The sequence below is a fragment of the Mustela putorius genome, unplaced genomic scaffold (assembly GCF_011764305.1).
Source record: "Mustela putorius furo isolate JIRA1106 unplaced genomic scaffold, ASM1176430v1.1 tig00001012_pilon_pilon_pilon, whole genome shotgun sequence".
Lineage (NCBI taxonomy): Eukaryota > Metazoa > Chordata > Mammalia > Carnivora > Mustelidae > Mustela > Mustela putorius.
Window position 1 is genome coordinate 3,375,107 of NW_025421531.1, and position 19,018 is coordinate 3,394,124.

At 51.2% G+C, this 19,018-nt stretch overlaps 1 protein-coding gene across 1 annotated transcript in view; it reads right to left on the bottom strand.

Annotated features, from left to right (window-relative positions):
* PLXNA2 (plexin A2) overlaps positions 1-19,018 on the bottom strand; it is a 212,265-nt gene that overhangs the window by 110,564 nt on the left and 82,683 nt on the right. Inside the window, exon 4 of the mRNA XM_004775277.2 lies at positions 6,827-6,961. Coding sequence (XP_004775334.1) covers positions 6,827-6,961 — 135 coding nt within the window. The remainder of the gene's footprint in view (positions 1-6,826; positions 6,962-19,018) is intronic.

Here is a 19,018-nt window from a genome sequence, read left to right on the forward strand (position 1 = left end):
GGAAGCCTTATCGCCTGGACTAAACAAATGTGCACAATCAAAATAATAGTCTGAGATGTCAAAATAAATGAGCAGGAACATCTGGAAGTGTGGTTGCCTACATTTTTTCCTTTCCCTGCCTCAAGCATTTAGATGCCTTTGGGGTCTGGCAGCTGGTGGGGCGGGCTCCAGGTAGGAGACTCTTACTTCCGACTCATAATAGACCCTTTGAAAATGCTTATTTGGGGTCCTAGGTCCAGGTTTGCAGTAGGTAGGCCCTCCCCCAAATCAAGGAAACCCCAAATTAGCTCTCTGCTGAGCCGGGGCATATGGCACATCCGGGGGTGGCACAGCGGAGTGGTGTGGCCCGGCCTTCCCTTAGTCCTCCACCCCCCCCCCCAGCACACACCTTCAACGGAGGCCCCTTAACCGAGAGCCAGGGAAGGGGTCTCTCCTGCCCATGAGCCCCTCAGAGAAGGATGGCTTCACAATCTTCCCAAATAATTTGTGTTTCCAAAGTTTTGCTTGCTCCAACTCTCTTGAATTACTTAAGGCGGGGGTAGTTAGAAGATCAGTTTCCTGTGCGTCTCTGCGGTCTAAGTCAGCCACGGCTCAGGCGGGGCACCACGGAGGCCGGCCTTCCTTCCGAGGGGGCTGATTAATTATCACCGCAGGGACACTGCCCGGGAGAACCCCTTAAAATTGTGTGCCACTGTCTGGGCGATTTCCTGGCAGAGTGACCCTGTTCCTGGTGGATTCCCTCGCTGGCTTGCAGGAAGCACTTTCATTTAGGATCTACGCAACCTTTAGCTAATCACCAGTAGGCTTTAAAGCCCCTGGCGCTTCCCTGTGAGCTTTGGGAAATCAGGCCAGTTCTGATGACTCTGGACTTGGGTATTGGGCGTTGCATGACACTAAAGTGGCAGCTCACCCACTCAGATGCCCCCTGGGCCTCCTTGTTCTCCTGTGGGGTCAGGATGGGTGATCCCTAAGGTCCTTACTGGCTCTGATGCTTTGTGTTTCCATGACCCTGGGTGTCAGGAAACCATGTATTTTTCTTCCCTGAGTCTTGCCTCTCAAAGTGTGCTCATGGGCCATGGAATCAGAATCACCTGAGGTGACTGGCTGTGGAGAGGTGAAGGGGAAGGGAGGAGAGACAGCTCTGTGGCTTCTAAGGGTGTGTCTAAAGGGCGACATTTCTGCCTTACTTGTGGGAAGGCTCACTCTCTGAGTCCTGAGCTGCTGTGTCTGCCATGGTCTGCCACGCTCAAGAAGTTGGACTCTAGGGTTCACCGTGCTGTGAGGAAATCTTATGCCCCATGGAGACAACTTGTCTGAGGCACTCCGGTCAAAAGTCCCAGCTGAGCAGAGCCTTCTAGTTCCCAGACAGGAGAGGCTTCCAGAAGATTCTAGTCCCTAGAATTCTTAGCACCCCAAGTTATTTGTGTTGTAGAGAAGAGACAAACCCTCTTCGATGCACCACATCTGTGTCCCTGACTGACACAGCTTCGGAACATAATAAAATGTTTGTTTCACATCCCAGAATTCTGAAGTGGTTTGTTATATAGCAATAAGTGACCAGAACAGTGAGCTAGCTACAGACAAACACAAGGTCACTCGGAACTGGGGTCTGAGTGCCCAGTACTCAGGGAATGGCAGCCCTACGTTTTGAGACCTGGTTTCCTTACCCGTAGAGGCCAGAAATGAAAAGCCCCATGGGTGGCCCTTTTTTGGCCCCGTGTCCTCGAGTGCAGCCAGACAGGACCCTGAGGACTTGGGGCCTGACCAACACTCAGGGTGCCCCTCCTCCCTTCTCTCCATAGATGCCTGCATGACTGGCCTCCTGGGCCTCACATCTGGGCCCGGGGCTGCCTCTGCTTATATCAAGGGGAGCGGGACTGTTTAGTCTGCTGGGCACATTCCTGGATTTTTAAAATAAATAGCAGATTATGAGCGACTTAGCCTGATGCTGTCACTGGGCCAGGCCACAGGCTTCTGAGCTGTCCCTTAGGAGGGAGCGGCAGGAATGACAGGTTGGAGGTGTTTAACTTGGGAACTCTATCCCAGCCATAATTTAAGTGGAGAGGGTTCTAGCCTTCTCTGGGGTCCCAGAGAACTTCTAATAATATGACTGACAGAAGCAATGATGATAATAATTATATAGCACACTGAAGGCACTATGTGTCAGACACAACGGTTACCATTATTCGGCCCATTATACAGATGAAAAAACTGGGGGTTAGTGGTGTGAGATCTCAAAGCTGAATGTCTAGCAAGTGGCTGTGGGTTAAATGGAGATCAGTCTGATTCTCAGGCTCCAGCTCTTAAACACTACGCTATATTGCCTTCCCAGGCTCTGAAATAGACAGCTGCATCCCATGCCCCCACCCACCCGAAAACACACACACACACACACATGTGCACGTCCCACTGCCAGCCTTTCTGCTGTTCCCAAGGCCCTTTCCAGCCTGCAAGGAGCCATTCTCCACTGTGACTCCCTTTTTCCATTTCACCCTTCGCTGGATAATTTTATGCCTCTATTCCCTCTGCTAATTCAAACTAATTAAAGTATAAAATAGAATAATTGCTTCCATCCCCATACTCTTTCCCATCCACGTCGAGTACAGCGTTATATTCTTTATCTGGGAGTGGCCAACCTGACGAGTTGGGTGGAAACTGGAGCTATCAAGTTTCTTTTCATCTTCTCGCTCAGTTCTGCACTTGGCTTGTAGCCTGATTTCCCCTGGACTTGCTGTCTGACTTCCATTAGACATTGAGGAGACGGGAGAACTTGTATTCACATCCACAGCATCTGTCAATCTGCTGTTGAGGAAGCTGGGGCAGACTTTCTAGGGAAGAACCAGGCATCCTATCCGTGGGGCACCTGGGCAATTAGCAGGATTGGGAAATCAGTTCCCAAATGTTCCCCTGGGACTGGCCAGCCCTGGATCTATTAACAGTCCATTAACATCGGCTTGTTAGGCGGTGGCACCAGTGACCCAACACTTCTTACTAGTCCTATTTTTTAATTACGTGTAATTAACCGAGAGAGGGGGAGGGAGCGAGAATGAATGAGCTGTATGGGATCGTTCCAGTTCTGTGGGGAGATGCAAACTTTTCTAGGCAGAACTTGAGGCCAGAGACTGGGTTTACACTTCCAAGATGCCAAAGGTACAACAGGTGCTGTGTCTTGGGGAAGCAGCAGGGGGACAGAGAGACAAGAGGTGGGGATGAGGTGAGGGCCGGGATGACAGCAGGCTGCTCAGAGATTTACCAGAAAGTGAGGGGAATCCCCATCCCCATCCCCATGATGTCTTAGAAGGTCTCAGGTCTTCCAGAACCTCAGAAGTCTTAAATCATTGCCTCAAAACAGCAGTATGCTCATCCATAAACAGCCGGCATTTCTGCCCTCTCTGTCACCGTTCGGGGAGGAAGTTCACACGGACACCCACGGCCTCATACAACTCTTGTTTTAAAAGGTCCTCATTTGGGACACCTGGGTGGCTCAGTGGGTTAAGCCACTGTCTTCGGCTCAGGTCATGATCTCAAGGTCCTGGGATCGAGTCCCGCATCAGGCTCTCTGCTCAGCGGGGGGCCTGCTCTCCCCCCCCCTTTCGCTCTGCTGCCTCTCTGCCTACTTGTGATCTTTCTCTGTCAAAAAAAAATAAAAAAAAAAATAAATCTAAAAGTTCCTCATTTGGTCTAACCTCAGGCCTGTCTACTGTAGTTCTGGTGTTGTCTTCTGGAGATGGAGGAGAGTCTCAATCCCAACACCTTGGACAAGCCTCTTCAACAGGAAAGGGAGCCTAGAGTTAGATTTGTTAACTGTGTCTCTGAAAGGGAGGAAACTGAGTCTGTGAGAACTCAAAAATCTAGGCCCCCTAGTTCGTCAGATGCAGGCCCAGACTAGAACATGGAGCTCCAGGCTTAGCCCGAGGCCTACTGGCTGTAGCCCACAGCCACTTCACTTCCCCTTCATCATCAATCATGGTCACCACCCTCCTGAGGTGGAATCGTAAAGGCCTGAGAGCCAGAAGGGGCCCTACGAAAGCTCAGTGACCCAGGGTCTATGTGGCATGTGAGATCATGGGAGAGAAACTCCCTTCTGCTGAGCAGAGTCTCTGCTGAACCTCACACTGACCCCGGTGAGACACAGTGAGGCTGAGCGACTGGTTTAAGGCCACGTGGCTATGGACTGTTGAGACAGGATCCAAATCAGAGCTTCAGACTTCAGAGACAATCTTATTATCTGAAGCAACTTCTCTATTTCATGACCAGGGAGAGGATCATGCTTCCAGATCTAGCCACAACTGGACCAGACCCCTAAGCCATCGGACTCCATCTTCATCAGCTCCCGTGAAAGTGCTTCTTGAAGGATGTGAGTACCCCATACTCAGAGTTGCTCGGGCTCAGACAGATGGGCCCCCTGAGCTGTTCTTGGCCCTCATCCCTGGGACCATCCCCAGGTGAAATCACCTTGCTACCCATTTCTACACAATTTACAGCTCTCAGGGTGACAGGTCTCAGAGCTCGGCTACAAATCCCCCTTAGACGTTGCCCACAGATCACAGCCCCACCTGGCATGGGGAGCTCTCTTGGCTAATATCTCACCTGCCGGAGACAGCCCCATTAACCCCAAGTTCTTCCCATAGCTGCTCAGTGGGACCAGCTACTACGGAAGCCCTGTGTTTGGGGCAGACAGCACAAGAACGGCACAGCAGCAGCAGAAAATGAGAACAAAGGCCAGGACACTTTGAGATACGTTATGCAGACCCTTGGTTGGGCCAGGGCTGATGCTCTCGGAGGTGACACTAGATACGATCTCAGGAGGTCATCCTATTCCCCAAAGGCCACTTGTTAGGCTCCAGCTCAGGCCCAGGCCCTTCTCCTCTGGCCACATTTTGAATGTAATTCCAGAAAAGATCCCATTTGAGAAACAGATATGCAGCCAAAATCTGAGCCTAGGCATCTTCTCAGTTCTCCTAAGGCCTCACTGGTCACTTCTGCTTGCTGTCAATGCTTTTCCACCACGCTGGGCTCAGAGAGCCCAAGAAAAGAGTTTTTACCAAAAGTTACCTTCCTGGTCCTCAGGCATACATAACGTGTTCTGAAAATATCACATTTTATGGATCTGCTGGATCCTTCTGACCATGATTTATCCACCTCTCTGGACTGCCATGAATCCATCCATCCCTCTGTCTGATTATTATCCTGCAGAAGCATCTACAATGGTATTCACCAAATGTTGACATGGTGTTACATTTTGGGAAGACCCGTCTGGGTACTCATTGCTATTTTCTTTTCTGTATGTATTGCCGGAATTTGCATGGTGAGCATCCACCGTTTCTGTTTAAGAAATAACCTTATGTCTATAAATAGAAAAGAATAGGGAAAAAAGGCAGAATATTTATAGGCTTCAGTGGGATGTTACAGATAACTGGCTACGTGTCTCCCTCGTAAGACTGTAAACAACCTGAGGGTAGAGGTCAAGTCCCCTTCCTTTTGATGCTTTCCCAGCACATCGTTCCCGATAAATATATTCCCAATCATGGGCTTTGTTAGGGCCCACGGACTGTTTTATTAGAATGAGACATCAATGTTTATTTCCGAGACTGTCTTCCCCATCCTAGGTTAGGCTAAGCCTCCTCCAGCTTCACCCAATTCCCATCTGCCCCTGTTTATGCCTCAACTGCAGGGGCCATATGAAAGAAGGTAAAAAGACAGGTGGGTTCAAGGGGGTCTGGATAAAATTTGCATGCAATCTGCATGTGATTTGTGTCATCTGTTCTCAAGAAGTAATTTTTGAGTTAGAGCTGCGTCACTGCTTCCCTCAGTGCAGTTATGTGCCCATTGGTCGCTGCCTTCTCCCTCCACTCTCCCCTCATTCCCGGATTCAGCATTCTTATATTCAAAAAAAAAAAAAAGAGGAAAAGAACTTTGGGCAAGGTGGGATTCACCAAGTACACCGGGAATCTTTGCAGTGTGTTTGGGATGACAAACACTCAGGAGCTGGGAGGTACCTCGTGAACGCTCACTGGTCCTCCAGCCCAGCATCTTTGTCTAGCCGAGTCAATGCCAAGACCAGCGTCCTGCTGAACAGCAGTAGACCCACTGACTGAAGGACTGGCAGATACCAGCCTTTCTGAAGGTCTTTGCTTTGCTTTCTGCATCACCATTAATATGTGAATGCTCCATTCCCCATCCCCCCACCACCTTGCCCATCACCGTGGCTATCCCGCATTTACCTTCTCTTTGCTCACACATATTCAGAGCAGATACACTCAGGGGGGAATCATGTTTCATCAGAGAAGGCGAGGACCCTGCCCAGTGGTTACCGCGCAGAGGGTAGAAATCTGTTTCTCAGGCCAACTCTGGCTTCCCAGAGCTGGCCAGCTTCTACTGGCATCAGTCTATGACTCAGGCCAAGATTTTTATCTCCTTCTGGGGCCCCATCTTGGGTCTGTCTCTCCCAGGATCAGGCCTAGCCAGGAGGCCTGGATTATTTACACTTCTTTGGCTCCCTCGAGCAGCAGACTCTGTGGGCCCGGGAGCTGTAAATCTACCCCCTAATCACACCAAGCTGCTTCGTGCAGTCTGGCCCGTTCTTGCGGGGCTGTTCATCACGCACTGAGACAGGGGCTGTGGCCTGGAGAGAAGCCTCCGGGAAGTGGCTGGCCCCAGTTGCTTCTCTCTGGCTCCCTGTGAAAGCCTCCAAGGACTCTGCCTGTCCCTGGACCCTGAGTCGCAAGCCCAGCGGACCCCCTGGTTAGATGAACAGTTTCTGACCAAAGGTCACAAGTTATCAGTTACTCCTGGGCTTTGAAAAGAGGGACGGGTGGGCCCTTACCTGTCTTTCAGACATGATGTATAGGTAACGCTCATCAACGGAGAAGGCCATGTCCCGGAGGATGGGGCTCCCGTCTTTGAGTACGGAGACCATCTCGTACTGGACCCCTCCATGGGGGGGACCATCGGCTCGAATCTGTAAAGGAAACAAGGCATCCTCAGCATCGGTACTCAGCCGTCCCCCAGGGGATTACCTGCTTTGGCCTAGAGCAGGTCCTTTTACCGAAGATAATTCCCCCCACCCTATCCCTACTTGCTACTTTGAACCAGAATTGGCTTCAGGGAAGGCAGAGGTGCTTCTCAGTTCAAACAGCCCAGCTTCCAGGTCTGGGATTTCTGATGGTGGGTTCTTTTGTGTGTGCGTATGTGTCCTTAGGAACAATTCTGAATATCCCAATGTGGTTATTGTGTCGTGTGTCTACATATATTTACAGCATGGTGTGGAGGGTGTGTGTGTGAGTGTGTGCTTGTGCACACTGATTGGTGTTTAGGGTTGGGGAGTCAACATCTGCTTACAGTGTTTCTGCCTTGGGCGGGCGAGGAAGAATGGTTCCACAATCCCATAAAAGATCAGAAAGCTGGTCATCAAGAGACTCAAGATTTTAAAATCTCAAGAGGGTCTTTCTGCCCCCAAACATATCCCTGCATGTGTGCAAATTCACCCTGGGATTCTGGAGAGCCAAAAATCCTGGCTCAGACTCTCAGAGCCCAGCTCTGGATAATAAGTCAGAAAGAAAGGACTCAGACACCATCAAGTTCACTGCTTCTCAGCCCTGCCTGCACTTGGGAATTATCTCGGGAGTTTTAAAAGATATGAATGCCAGGGCTGGATCCATTAATCAGAACCTCTGTGGGTGTGGCCTGGGCGTCTTCTTGGGGATTCAAAGCTCCCCAGGTGAATCTGATGAGTGGCCAGGGTCAAGAAGCAGAGATGGAGTCCAGTGGTTTTCAAGGCTGCGTGCCTTGAGAATCATCTCAAGGTGGTGGTAGGGGCAGCACGGGCTGGGGGGCGGAGTCTGGGGGCTTGGGAAAATGCATTGCTGAGCCCGCCCCTGGAGTTTCTGATTCAGCAGAAATGAGGCTTGAGAATTCTCACGTCTAACAAATTCCCGGGTGATGTGGAGGCTGCTGGTCTGGGGGTTCGTGAGGGCTAGTCTAAGCTCTGCAAAGACAATCCCTAAGGTCATACAAAAAACTGGCATCCAGGAGTCCTCGGTTTGAATATGCTCCTGCCTTCCCGTTTCTTGTTCTCAATATAGCAGCTGACCGTTGAACAAATAATCCCCAGCCTGGTTTGTTGTCTCTGTCCTCTGCCCAGCTGAACCCCCTCAAGCTTGAGCCCTATTTCCTTCGTGAAGCCTTCCCTAATCTCTCCACCGTACTAATTGCTCATCACCCTGATGCCTTTTTTCCCCCTACCATTTTGTCTTAGGATTATAATCAATTGATCTGTTCATTGTGTATGTACTTGCTACTGTGTATTGACAACCCACTCACATTGTTCTCTAATTGGCTCACACGTGCATAAGTCTGTCAACACTGCGAGGGCAAGGATGCGTTTTCTATTTCTCTAACAACCCTCTGAGGACGAGAATGGGTTCGGGAACCTGGCTGGTGATGGATAAGATGGGATGCTTGAGAAATACTTGTTGAAAGGACATGAACGAGGAACCAGGTGATGAAGTCTCATGAACTCTAGCGCTAAGTCAAAGTGAGGTCAAAAGGCATTTTCTCTGGAAGATTGTAGGATTCAGGCCGCCCACCCCCTCACATTCCCTTTCAATTTTCTCTCATACTTCTAACCACGGCCTTTCCTCTCCCACCACACCAGGAGTTCCTGAGGGGCAAGGACCAGGACTTACTCATCCCAAGGGCCAAGCTTGGTGCCTGACGCCACAATAAATTCCTCTTTGCCTTTTCTCTGCCAGCTAGTAGCTCTTGCATCCGGGGAAGGGTTTGGGGGGGTCATTTAATTCATTCTCAGAGAGTGGAGGAAGACTCTGGGGTCAGCAGTGATGTCACGAGGCTGAGGTTATTACCCTCTACCCCAGCGCAACCATGATTACGAATTCAAGCAGAGGGAAAGGTCTCTACCTGGAAGAATGCCTCACAATTAAAAAGGTTCCCCTTAACATCTGAAATAGCTTTCTCTCTTAGATGGACCGATCTGAAATTTCCTTGAGGTCCTTCTAGAAATTCAGCAGTTTTTAGTCAAAAAAGTTCCTGGGCTATTGCAGACAGTAAAGAAAAGACATGAGGGTCATGGCTTCCTGCTGATTTGACCTCAGTGTACTGTCTCCATTATATGGGGGAGTTCGGGCTCTATTTCTTCCTCTGAAGGGGAAATGGGCCAGTGCTTCTCATCACCCTCCCTACGACAGCCACTCTTCTTCAGGGAGATTTAAGTCTCCTCAAGCTACCCCGGCTCTGCCCTAGGAGCTGTGGAACCAGTAAGCCCCCTCAGGCCCGGCCCCAGATCTCGCCTCCTGGAGAGGCATGTTGACCTTCTGCCAGGTGGGGCAGCCTCCACCCCATGAACCCGGGCACCCGCCTGCCTCCCTGGCAGGGTCCGGACACAAAGTCCAAAGGGGGAATGCCCTCTGTGGTCCCTGAGACGAGATGGTACCCAGGGCCAGATTAGAGCTGGAATCAAATCAAAGTCAACTTATCATCACACACTCTGCTGCGTTCCACTTACGACCAATCCCAGCCACTAACTTTTTCCTGAATCAGAGATCTACGTAGGGGTTTTTTTTTTTTTTCTTCCATCTGCAACCCCAATCTTTTAACAAAGCAGTTGAAGGCAGAATCAAACCTACATAACTCTCAAACGTCAAAGCTAAAACCAAACCAGAACAGAAACTGTTCCTGGTATTGAACCTGAACTAAGCGATCCTATTTCATTCAGTCTAAATCTCTGGAGGGAAGAGCACTATTGCCTCCCCACTTACTCCCTCATCCCATGTTAACTGCCTCCAGCTTGTGTAACCCTCCGAGACACCTGCGGGAGGGCAGAGAAGATGGAGGATGGGGCCAGGAGGGGGGGCGTCAAGGGCACAAGTTGGGGGCGGGGTCTGGCAGGCAGTGGCCGGAGAGACCGGGTGGGCAGAGTGTAGGTTTGGGACACAGGGTTCCCGGGTTTCTGTTCAAACTCTGGGCCTGGGCTTGAGTTCTGCCTAATGGTACAGTTTGCGTTCAGATCCCTCCCACGAGCCTCAGTTTTCCCTTCTGGATAACAGGCCACGGTGATCTGCTCAGTGCCGGCCAGAGGAGAACCACTGTAGCATGTGCTAGAGCTATAAGGACTTTGGAGCTCACCTCACCTAAGCTCTTCCGCTCCAGGCTCGCAGCTGGCCAGTGGTGGAACCGGGGCTCAACCCGGCTGTAGCCCGTGTGGCCCAGAGGAGAGCACATGGCGGATGGAGACAGCACACACTGGGGACAAGGGTCCTGCCGCAGGGCAAGCACATGGTTTCCCAGACTGCTCTGCCTCGGAGAGAAAGTTCTGAGGTTCAAAGTTGTCTCCACCCTTGCCAGACACAGGATGGTAGTGGTAGGGGCTGGTCCTGAGCCAAGGTGGGATTTTTAAATCCAATGAATCACATCTATTTGGTGTGGTCCCAGAAGAGCTAAAGTGTGGTGGCACAGTTTTCAGCTTTTCAGCTTGTGTCCCCAGGGCCAGGTTTCAATGACCACAAGGTCAACAATGGACTGAAGTAGGTCACGAACCAATCCAAGAGAAGGGGGTCTACAGCCCGAGCTGCACAGGGCAGGGGAGGAGCTGGGACAGAGAAGGGAGGCGACATGCTCGGGGGCAGGAGAGTCACCTGAACATGACTTTTGAGTTGGGCTCCTCCTCTTCTGAGAGGGCCTGGCCTCAGTGGACATGCAGAAACTACAGAGGCCATTTTGGTTGGACAAAGCTCATGAGGTAGGATAAGAGGGCCAGCCGGAGGGGGACAGTCTTTATTGAAACCAGCGAAAGATAGAAGGTGCCCACACCGTTGTGCAAGGAGATCCAGGCTGGTTCTAGTAAGAACTCCTGCTGCGTAGAGCGCTCACTGTGAGACTGAGTGGCTATAGGACCCTGCGACCTTCTCAGGAGGGTTTTGAACACAGGATTACTTCTTTTGCTTCATGGTTTGACATGGCCCTACCTGAAGGCAGTAGCACAGACCTAGTGAATTTTCGAAGGGCCCCGTTTGCCTCAAGAACTTACAACAGCTACCCTCCTATTGCTCTTACAGTGTGCCAAGTGCTGTCGAAAGTGCTTAACAAAAATCAACTCTCTTATCCTTGCAAGTACCTCTGAGGTAAATGTTCTTATTATTCCCATTTTACAGATAGGAAATTTGAGGCCTGGGGGGATTCAGTAGCATTCCCAAGATCGCACAGCTAAAGAGTGACAGAGAAGGGAGTCCCACACACAGCGGGACTTCTCAGGTGCTCTGCGACCCTCTTAGGAGAGGACACTAAGGGGCAAAGGAGCTGTTCATCACTGCCAGAAGAACAGACAGAACAGATGGGAGAGACAGAAAGTCCCAGCTCTCCCCTCCCCCACACGTCCTCTTTCAGACCCCAAGGTCCAGGCAGGGCAATCACCCATTGCCTGGAGTCGACCATAAACTCGGAACCTAATTTTCAGGAATCTTCATTGGGAGGCGAAAAGTCAGTTTATCAGGGTCGTTTGTGGGGTGGCGAAATGCGAGGTGCAGCCCAGGGGAGGGTGACTGCTGGGCCCTCCGGCTGGGGAGGGGCCTCCGCTAAGTGAGAAGGAAATAGTAATCCCATTAGTGCCTTGCTTTAAACCACAGCTAGGCCTGTGCAGAAATTAATGACAGCCTCTGGAACGTCCAATTCAAATCAGCATATCCAATTCCAATTAACTAGCTTACCTGTAGGCCTCTCCAAACCCTTTTTCTTGGGCATCAATTTTGTCTATAGTTAGCTCTAAATTATGGACCCCCTGCCTGGGATTTGTCACCCTAATGTCACTTTATTAGTAGTACTGGCAGCATAAATAGTAATGTTATTTATTTATTTATTTATTTATTTACTTGGCAAGAGTTGCTGAAAACCAGTTGGGAATCTTCTTCTTGGGCCCTCCCGGTAGGAAACAGATTGGTTGGAGAGGTGTCACCGCGCAGAGGGAGGCACCGGTTGGTGTCTGGAGGACCAGGATCTAACCCCAGCCTTCTCATTAAAGGCCTATGTGACTTCAGATAAGTCACCTCCCTTGTTTGTGTAATAGTTTCTGTAACGGCCAAAGGAGGTGGGAACTCCTGTCCTTATGAGCACAAAAAGGATGCTAGGAGAGTGAAATGAGTTATTAGCTATGACTTTCAGGACTGTCCAATATCCGTTTATGACACTTCTGCTGTGAGCCAGGTCTGCGCTCGGCGCTGGGGATGCTACGGGACAGGATCCCCTTGGGAAACCCCAGGAGCTGGGAATGGACAAGCCGACCAGTCTTCAGGAACACACGGTTTAGCCCTTGTGAGAGGAGTTGGCAGGGGGAAGGGGTGGCAGGCAGGGGGGCTAACGCCCCCAGGAGGCTGGGGCGTGAGGGAGGCCCTGAGCAGAAGGCTTCCTGGGGGAGGTGGTGCCTGAACGGCTGAGCAGGGGTGGAGATGTGAGTGCTTTGGCTCATTTCAAGTGTGATGTCAGTATAAGCGTGTTATTGTTATGTCTGAGCCCAGATTTCTTGGAAACTTGGTCTCTCTGACCTGAGTGCCTGGAGAGGATGAGACTCTTGACGTGCATTTATTGAGGGCTTGTCCTTTTACATCGGAAAAGTCACTTTGGAAGACACCTATATTACTTGATTTTATCTCTTTCTCAGGAATCAGGGCTCTCGTACTATATGAATGTGTGGGGGTTTGCGTACACATACACACATACGTAAACGTTTAGACAGGGGAGAGGTGGGGCAGGCCTGGTGCTGCTCAGACTGAACTTGGGGGTGAGTTAATGAGCGAGTGTATCTGCAGCTGCCTTTAGTGCTGCACGAGAGGATTCAAGCTGAAGTTTATTTTTGTAGAGCTTCATGACCCGAATTATTTATAGATTGAAGGCTTTGGTAAATTCAACTCCGAGATGCTTCCTCCTTCTCCGCTGCATATGCAAGCATGCACGCGCACACACACATGCACACAGAGGCAGCAGCGCCTCCCAGGCTGCTTCTGTCTGCCCCTTCCCCAGAGCTCTGCAAGGATGAACTAACCATGCAGACTCCCAGTCAGGGAGGCCGAGGATCCCTGGAGGGATCCCGGCCCTGAATGCTGAGACAACTGAGAGGGACACTGGAGCCAGGGAAACTCAGCCTTTGGGTCACAGGGAACCAGGAGAGTAGAGGTGGAGAAAGACAAGGCCAAGGACCCCTCCTGGCCCTGAAAAGGAAGAAGGTCACTAAGATAGGCTAACCTTTGTGAATTTTGCACCCCTACCTGGTGCGTGCAGGTGCATACACACACAGACACACACACACCCTACAACACATATGCAGATGGTTCTAGAACTGGTCCCAGGTGAGTTGTCGGTTAGTCACTGGGCTTTGACACTGGAGATTGACATTTCCATGTACAATTACTTCTATTTCTGTGCATGTTGGGAATCTGCCCTAGATATTAAACTGGTGGGAGGGCGGGTGATCTGGCAGAGGGTTTCATGTTCTAGAGGCTCCTGGATTTCATCCTTCTTGGAAGGCTAAGCCATGGAAGGCTTTCTCCTGGAATGTGGGGAGGGGTTCCTGAGAGAAACCGTTGGTTCTCTGGACTTCCGCATCTCGGAACAGTGAGAATTAAGAGCCTGGTTTATGATGGGTGATGTAGTGAATATTTCCTGAGCAGTGACTAGAAGTGTTCAGAGATCAGGCTGAGGGGGTTGGCTGCAGTAAGGGTCTCTTCTCCTAAATCTTGGCTTCATTGCTCCTCATCGGCCAGGGCTGGATGGCCACATGACCACTGATCCACGTGGCCCCACAGAACTGAGAAGGGTAGCCTCTGCTTCAGACCTTCCTGTGTTTAAGGACCAACTGCACTTCAAAAGGGCACCAACTTCCTTATCCCAGGGGCCTCTCCCTTTATGACTCAGCAGAGAGTGACATCAAGATCAAGAAGCAAAAGAACCCACTTCTTGGTTCTCCCTCTGTCAGGGAGGGTTTTGAGCTCCCAGGCCAAGGATAGGGCAGGAGCTTAACACAGGTGCCTGTGATGGGCATTTGGGAGTGTGGGGCTCTGGCCTTGGACCAGCCCCACCTTGCAACGCTGCTCCAGCTCAGACTCCGCCAGTTAGGAGGATCCGGGAACCAGAAGAAGTTGCCAGGGGCAGCGGAAGCACTTGATTGTTCTGGGAAACAATACGATAAACACTGGCGAGGGACAGCTGAAGCATTAAACAGCCACAGCCGAAATCACATCACACAGCAGCAAAGCAATAACTCACAGGGAGCGCACAGAGTTGGGGGGGGGTGCATGGAGGGGTTGGGGGGAGGAATTAATAAAGAATAATGAGCAACCTCTGCCAAATCGAAATCTCTGTTTACTTGAAGCTCCAGCCACGTGAGGCTCTCAGAATCCCCATTCGAGGTGCCACACACAGGTTCCTTGCCTGGGGATGCCCTGCCTGGCTTAGGATAGCATCTACCCTTTAAGAGTTTTGGACTGGGAATGATTTGGAAGCACCTCTTTGGGCCCACCGGGAGGGCGATGCAGGCTTCCTGGCCAAGCTTTGGAAGGGGGTGTGGTGAGAATCACCACAGAAGGATCAGGCAGATTCTCCTCATCTCAGTGAGAATCAGGCAGACTGATACCCAGGTAAACTGCCTTGGAAATGCCCTGCCCGCAGCAAAGGAGCACTTTCTGGGACTGAACACAGGCGGCTTCTGAATCGCTTATCTCCCTTTATCAGTGTGGTTCAACGTATTTACTGAACAACGATCGAACATGTCAACCCAAGTGCAAAAGGCTGGGGGTATAAACATGAAATGATCTTGAACACCGGGAAGTCAGCCTCCCCAATTCACAGAACAAGAAACATTAAGAGTGGAGAGCAAGTTAGGGACAGAGCCAAGCTCAAAGCGGAGTCTGCCTGATTCCAAAGCCTGTACTCTGTCTCTTTCATGAGGCTCCCTCTGGGGCCTCGCTTTTCCCTAAGTCAAACAAGAGGACAATACCTGCACTGGGACTAAAAATTACATCTAAAAAGTGCTCAGTGCCCCTGGAGATAAGTCCTGGGGGACACAATAGATCATATAGCTGTCTCCTCCACTGTGACAAAGGAGGACACTTGCAGTTTGGAAAAAGAGCAAAGGGTGGGGCGTTTAAGAGGGTTATTACCCTCTTTAATTAACTCATTCTTTTCAATGGCTAAAATTGCTCTGCATTTTATAATCTGGAATAGTAATCTCTGCCTTTCATGAACACCGAGGATGACATTTAAAGCTGTAAGGATGGGAAGGGAGGTCTAGACTTGTGAGCACAGCTATCTGACACGGGGCTTGTACCTGAACGCAGGAGGCTCCCTGAGATTTTAAAAGGAAGAGTCATTTGGAAAATGCATGGGGCTTGCATACACCGTGGTGCAGAAAATGTGCGGTAACCGAGAGACTGGAGAGCACACCCACGCCGCCGGACTTCTCTTCCCATTGCTAACGGTCGAGGCCTGAGTCTTTATTGCCTCTTATCTGGGCTACAGCAATAACCTGAGAAATCTCCCTGCCTCCAGCATATTCCTGCTCTAATCTGTTCTACCAACACGGCCAGATTAATCTTCTTAAAACTCTTATTTGATCCTGCCTTTTCTGTATGCAAAATCCTCAAATTTCAGGTGTTTGTAATTTTCTTTCTCTTGCTTATCTCACTTCTAATTTTTTTTTTTTTGTGATGAACATACACTACTTTTGGAATATGAAAGAAAGTAAATCATCGCATACACCCATGCACATGCACACAGAACGCCTTTAACTGCCCCCACTGATAATTTAGAAAAGCTCATGTCCCTTCCTTGCCATGCATGGGTCTAGCTAGCATGGCCTTCTCACCATTCTCTAGTTACGTCTCTGGGTTTTTGGTCATCATGTCTTGGCTTGACAATTTATTCTCCTTCCTAGATCCTAGCCATCCTTCAAGGCCTAACCCAAATGCCCCCTCCTCCAGGAAGCCCATCCTGATCTCTCCTTTGAACTCCCAGAGTCCCTAGCAAGTCTCTTGGCATGGTGATCTGTGAACACATGCAGTGATCTCTCCTAAGATTGTAAGTTCCTAGGAAACAGACACTTCTTGGTACAGTTTCATATGCCTTCCTGCATTCATTACTACTGTACACATAGTAGGGCTTGAATCACACCTGAGGATGGAATGAATGAGTCCCTGAAACTGGCTAGGAATGGAACATTAGCCACAGCTCCCATATATTTAACCCCTATGAGTGTTAGACATTGTGCTAAGGGCTCTCTACACGCCCTCTCATTAAATCTTCACCACAACCCTATTAGTCCCATGTTACAGATGAAGAAACAGAGGCACAGAAGTGTGAGGTGACATCAAGGTCACATAGCTGGTGGGCAGAAGAGCCACAATTTCAACTCTGTGAGGCCTTCGCTTTTCTAGGCCTCTGTTTCCCCATTTCTGGAAAATAATAAATGAAGAAAGAGAGAATCTGGCTTTGCACACCTTCCCCCTCCCTCCACCACATCTGGAACCTGACATGTAAAGACGCTGTACACGCTTCTGTTGAAGTGATCTCTTTGGCTCCCAGTGGACTACTAAGAGCTCTTGGGAAGAGAGCACTGCAAAGGCTTAAGGTGCTGCTGTATAAAGAACTCTGGGCCCACTCGGCTGGAGCTCGGCTGGCTTAAAGGCAAATGGAAAGCAAGGGTTAAATAAAGTGCAGAGATGGGCTCAGAGCTGGGGTCTGAGAAAGAGCATCAGAGGAGAAGGGAAAGGAAGTGGGGCCAGAAGGCCTCTATCCCCTGAAATCCCGAGACACCAGCACGGGGGTGGGGGGGTTGCCCCTGTGCTCTGGTATGTCTGACTTCCCAGCAGAGCCCAAGGGCAGAACAGACAGCTGGGGGGAGGGTCTGGCTCTTTTAAAAGATTGTTTGACTAGCTGTCGTCTTCACACCTTTCCCCATCTCCCCTCCCAGGAGAAGGACTTTAATAATGAGCTGCTTCGTGACAACAGACCCCTAATTAATTCATTGCTATTCTTCTGGGGCTGGATCACTCTAATCAAGATGGGGTGGGGTGGGGGAGGCTGAGCAAGGGCTGTCTGATCTCCGTGGTCTGCCACTGACGGTCGCCGGACTCCCCCGCCTCGCTGCCCCTAGACCCTTCCCGGTCACCTTGTTCTCTCTCACTGGACACCTGCCTCTCCTCAGTGCCCAGCCCCTCCTGGCACCGATGCCCCACAGCTGCGGGCACAGCGCCGGGAGGCAGCCCCTGCGGGGGGTTCATTACAATAGCACCGGTGGTGTCAGGACCCACAGCACAGGCGGAAGGAGAGGAGTGCCCAGCCTGGCAAGGGGCAAACTTTTACGGGCTTTCTCGGAGCGCGAGCAGAATACCCAGCAGGCTCACGGGCAGCAAAGAGCAGCCCTGTCCTTCTTGCCAGCCTCCTCCCTCCTCCCGACCCAAGAGGCTTTCTCGTCCCAGGGGGCTCTGTGCTCCTGGAGTCTGGAGAGCCCACATCACCGCACCCAGGGAGTGGCCGCATTCGAGCAGTTCTGCGGAATTCTCTGCATGAGGACCTGAGCAGACGCCCGAGACCAACACTGACAAGGAACGACTCTAGGGACATTTTGGAACAAAATAACCTTAAAAAAAACAAAAAACAAAAAACAAAACCATAAAGCCAGATCACACTTGGAGGTGACAGAAACTAAAGGGCACACAGGTCTCCTCTCCAGCAGCCTCTTAGGTTTCTCAGTTTCCCTCCTAGATCATTCCAGCCCCACACTTCAATCTTCCCAGCTGACAGGTGCCGACCGTCCAGTCAGGGCTGACGTCTTCACTGGCTGGGGTGGAGGTGACATTGGGGGCACTCAGCCCAGGGACTTAATTCTCACTTTTCTCATCTGCAAAACCGGTAAAAACAATACTGGCTGCTTGAGGAGGCTGCGGAGGGGACAGATTAGATAAGGGATGGGAAGGCATCTGGGACCCTGGAAAAGGCTGCTGGGAGGTGAGGGATTTTGGCCGGATTTTCTTTGCATCCACAGACTTGGGTGGGACCAGGCCACGGAGAAAGATCAGGCAGGGAGGAAATTCTTCAGGGGCCCACTGGGGTAATCGGTCACCCCCACCTTCTGTCCTTTCCAAGGGAGTGAGCTGGGTGTTGCGGGGGTGGGGGGGTGGGGGGCAAGAGTGGGTGGAGGAAGGCATTGGAGGAGGAGGAAGGGAAGAGGGAGAAGGAGGAGCCAGGGGGGGAAGGGGGAGCAGAAGGAGGGGGACGTGGAGGAGGAGAGGTAGAGGAGGAGGAGAGGTGGAGCGGGGGAGGGAGGGGAGGGGGGAGGGGAGGGGAAGAGGATAAATGGAAGAGGAAGGAGGAGGAGGAGAAACAGGCAGAAAGGGAGAGGAGAGGGGGGAGGAGGGAATGGAGAAAAGGAGGGAGAGGAAGGAGGGGGGAGGAAAGGGAGGAGAAGAGGGGAGGGGGAGGACAGAGGGAGGGCAGGAGCGGAAGGGGGGGCGGAAGGAGCAGGAGCCCTTTGCCCCGTGGGCGTCCGTGGTCAGCTCGGGAGGGCAGCCTCCTGTGAGAGGGAACGGTTTTGCGAGGGTCTCCACAGGACCTGTGCTGGGGACAGAGGGCCGAGGCCACTGGGGCCCAAAGGGGGATGGCAGCTTTCCGATTCAAACCCTTTGACGTTGTGAAAAGGAGAAAAGTGAGGGGGAGGCTCCAGGCTTTTCCCCACAGAGAGAAGGCCGCTGGGGCAAACCTACCCACTTCTAATCTGCTCCTTAAAAAGAGCTGGAAGGAGCTACGGCTCAGCTTTTGTGCGGAGTACTAAAGCATCCCCCTCGTCCGCCCCTCCCACGCCCCCACTCCTCTCTCTCTTTTTTTTTTTTTTCTCTTAAAAGAGCGCTCCACCTCTCCAGGGACTGGAATCATTAACTGAACAGCACTTTGCCTCTCATAGCTTTTGACAATTTGGCAGTGAGCTGGAACGTACAGAGAAACTGCAAAGCAGCAGCTGGAG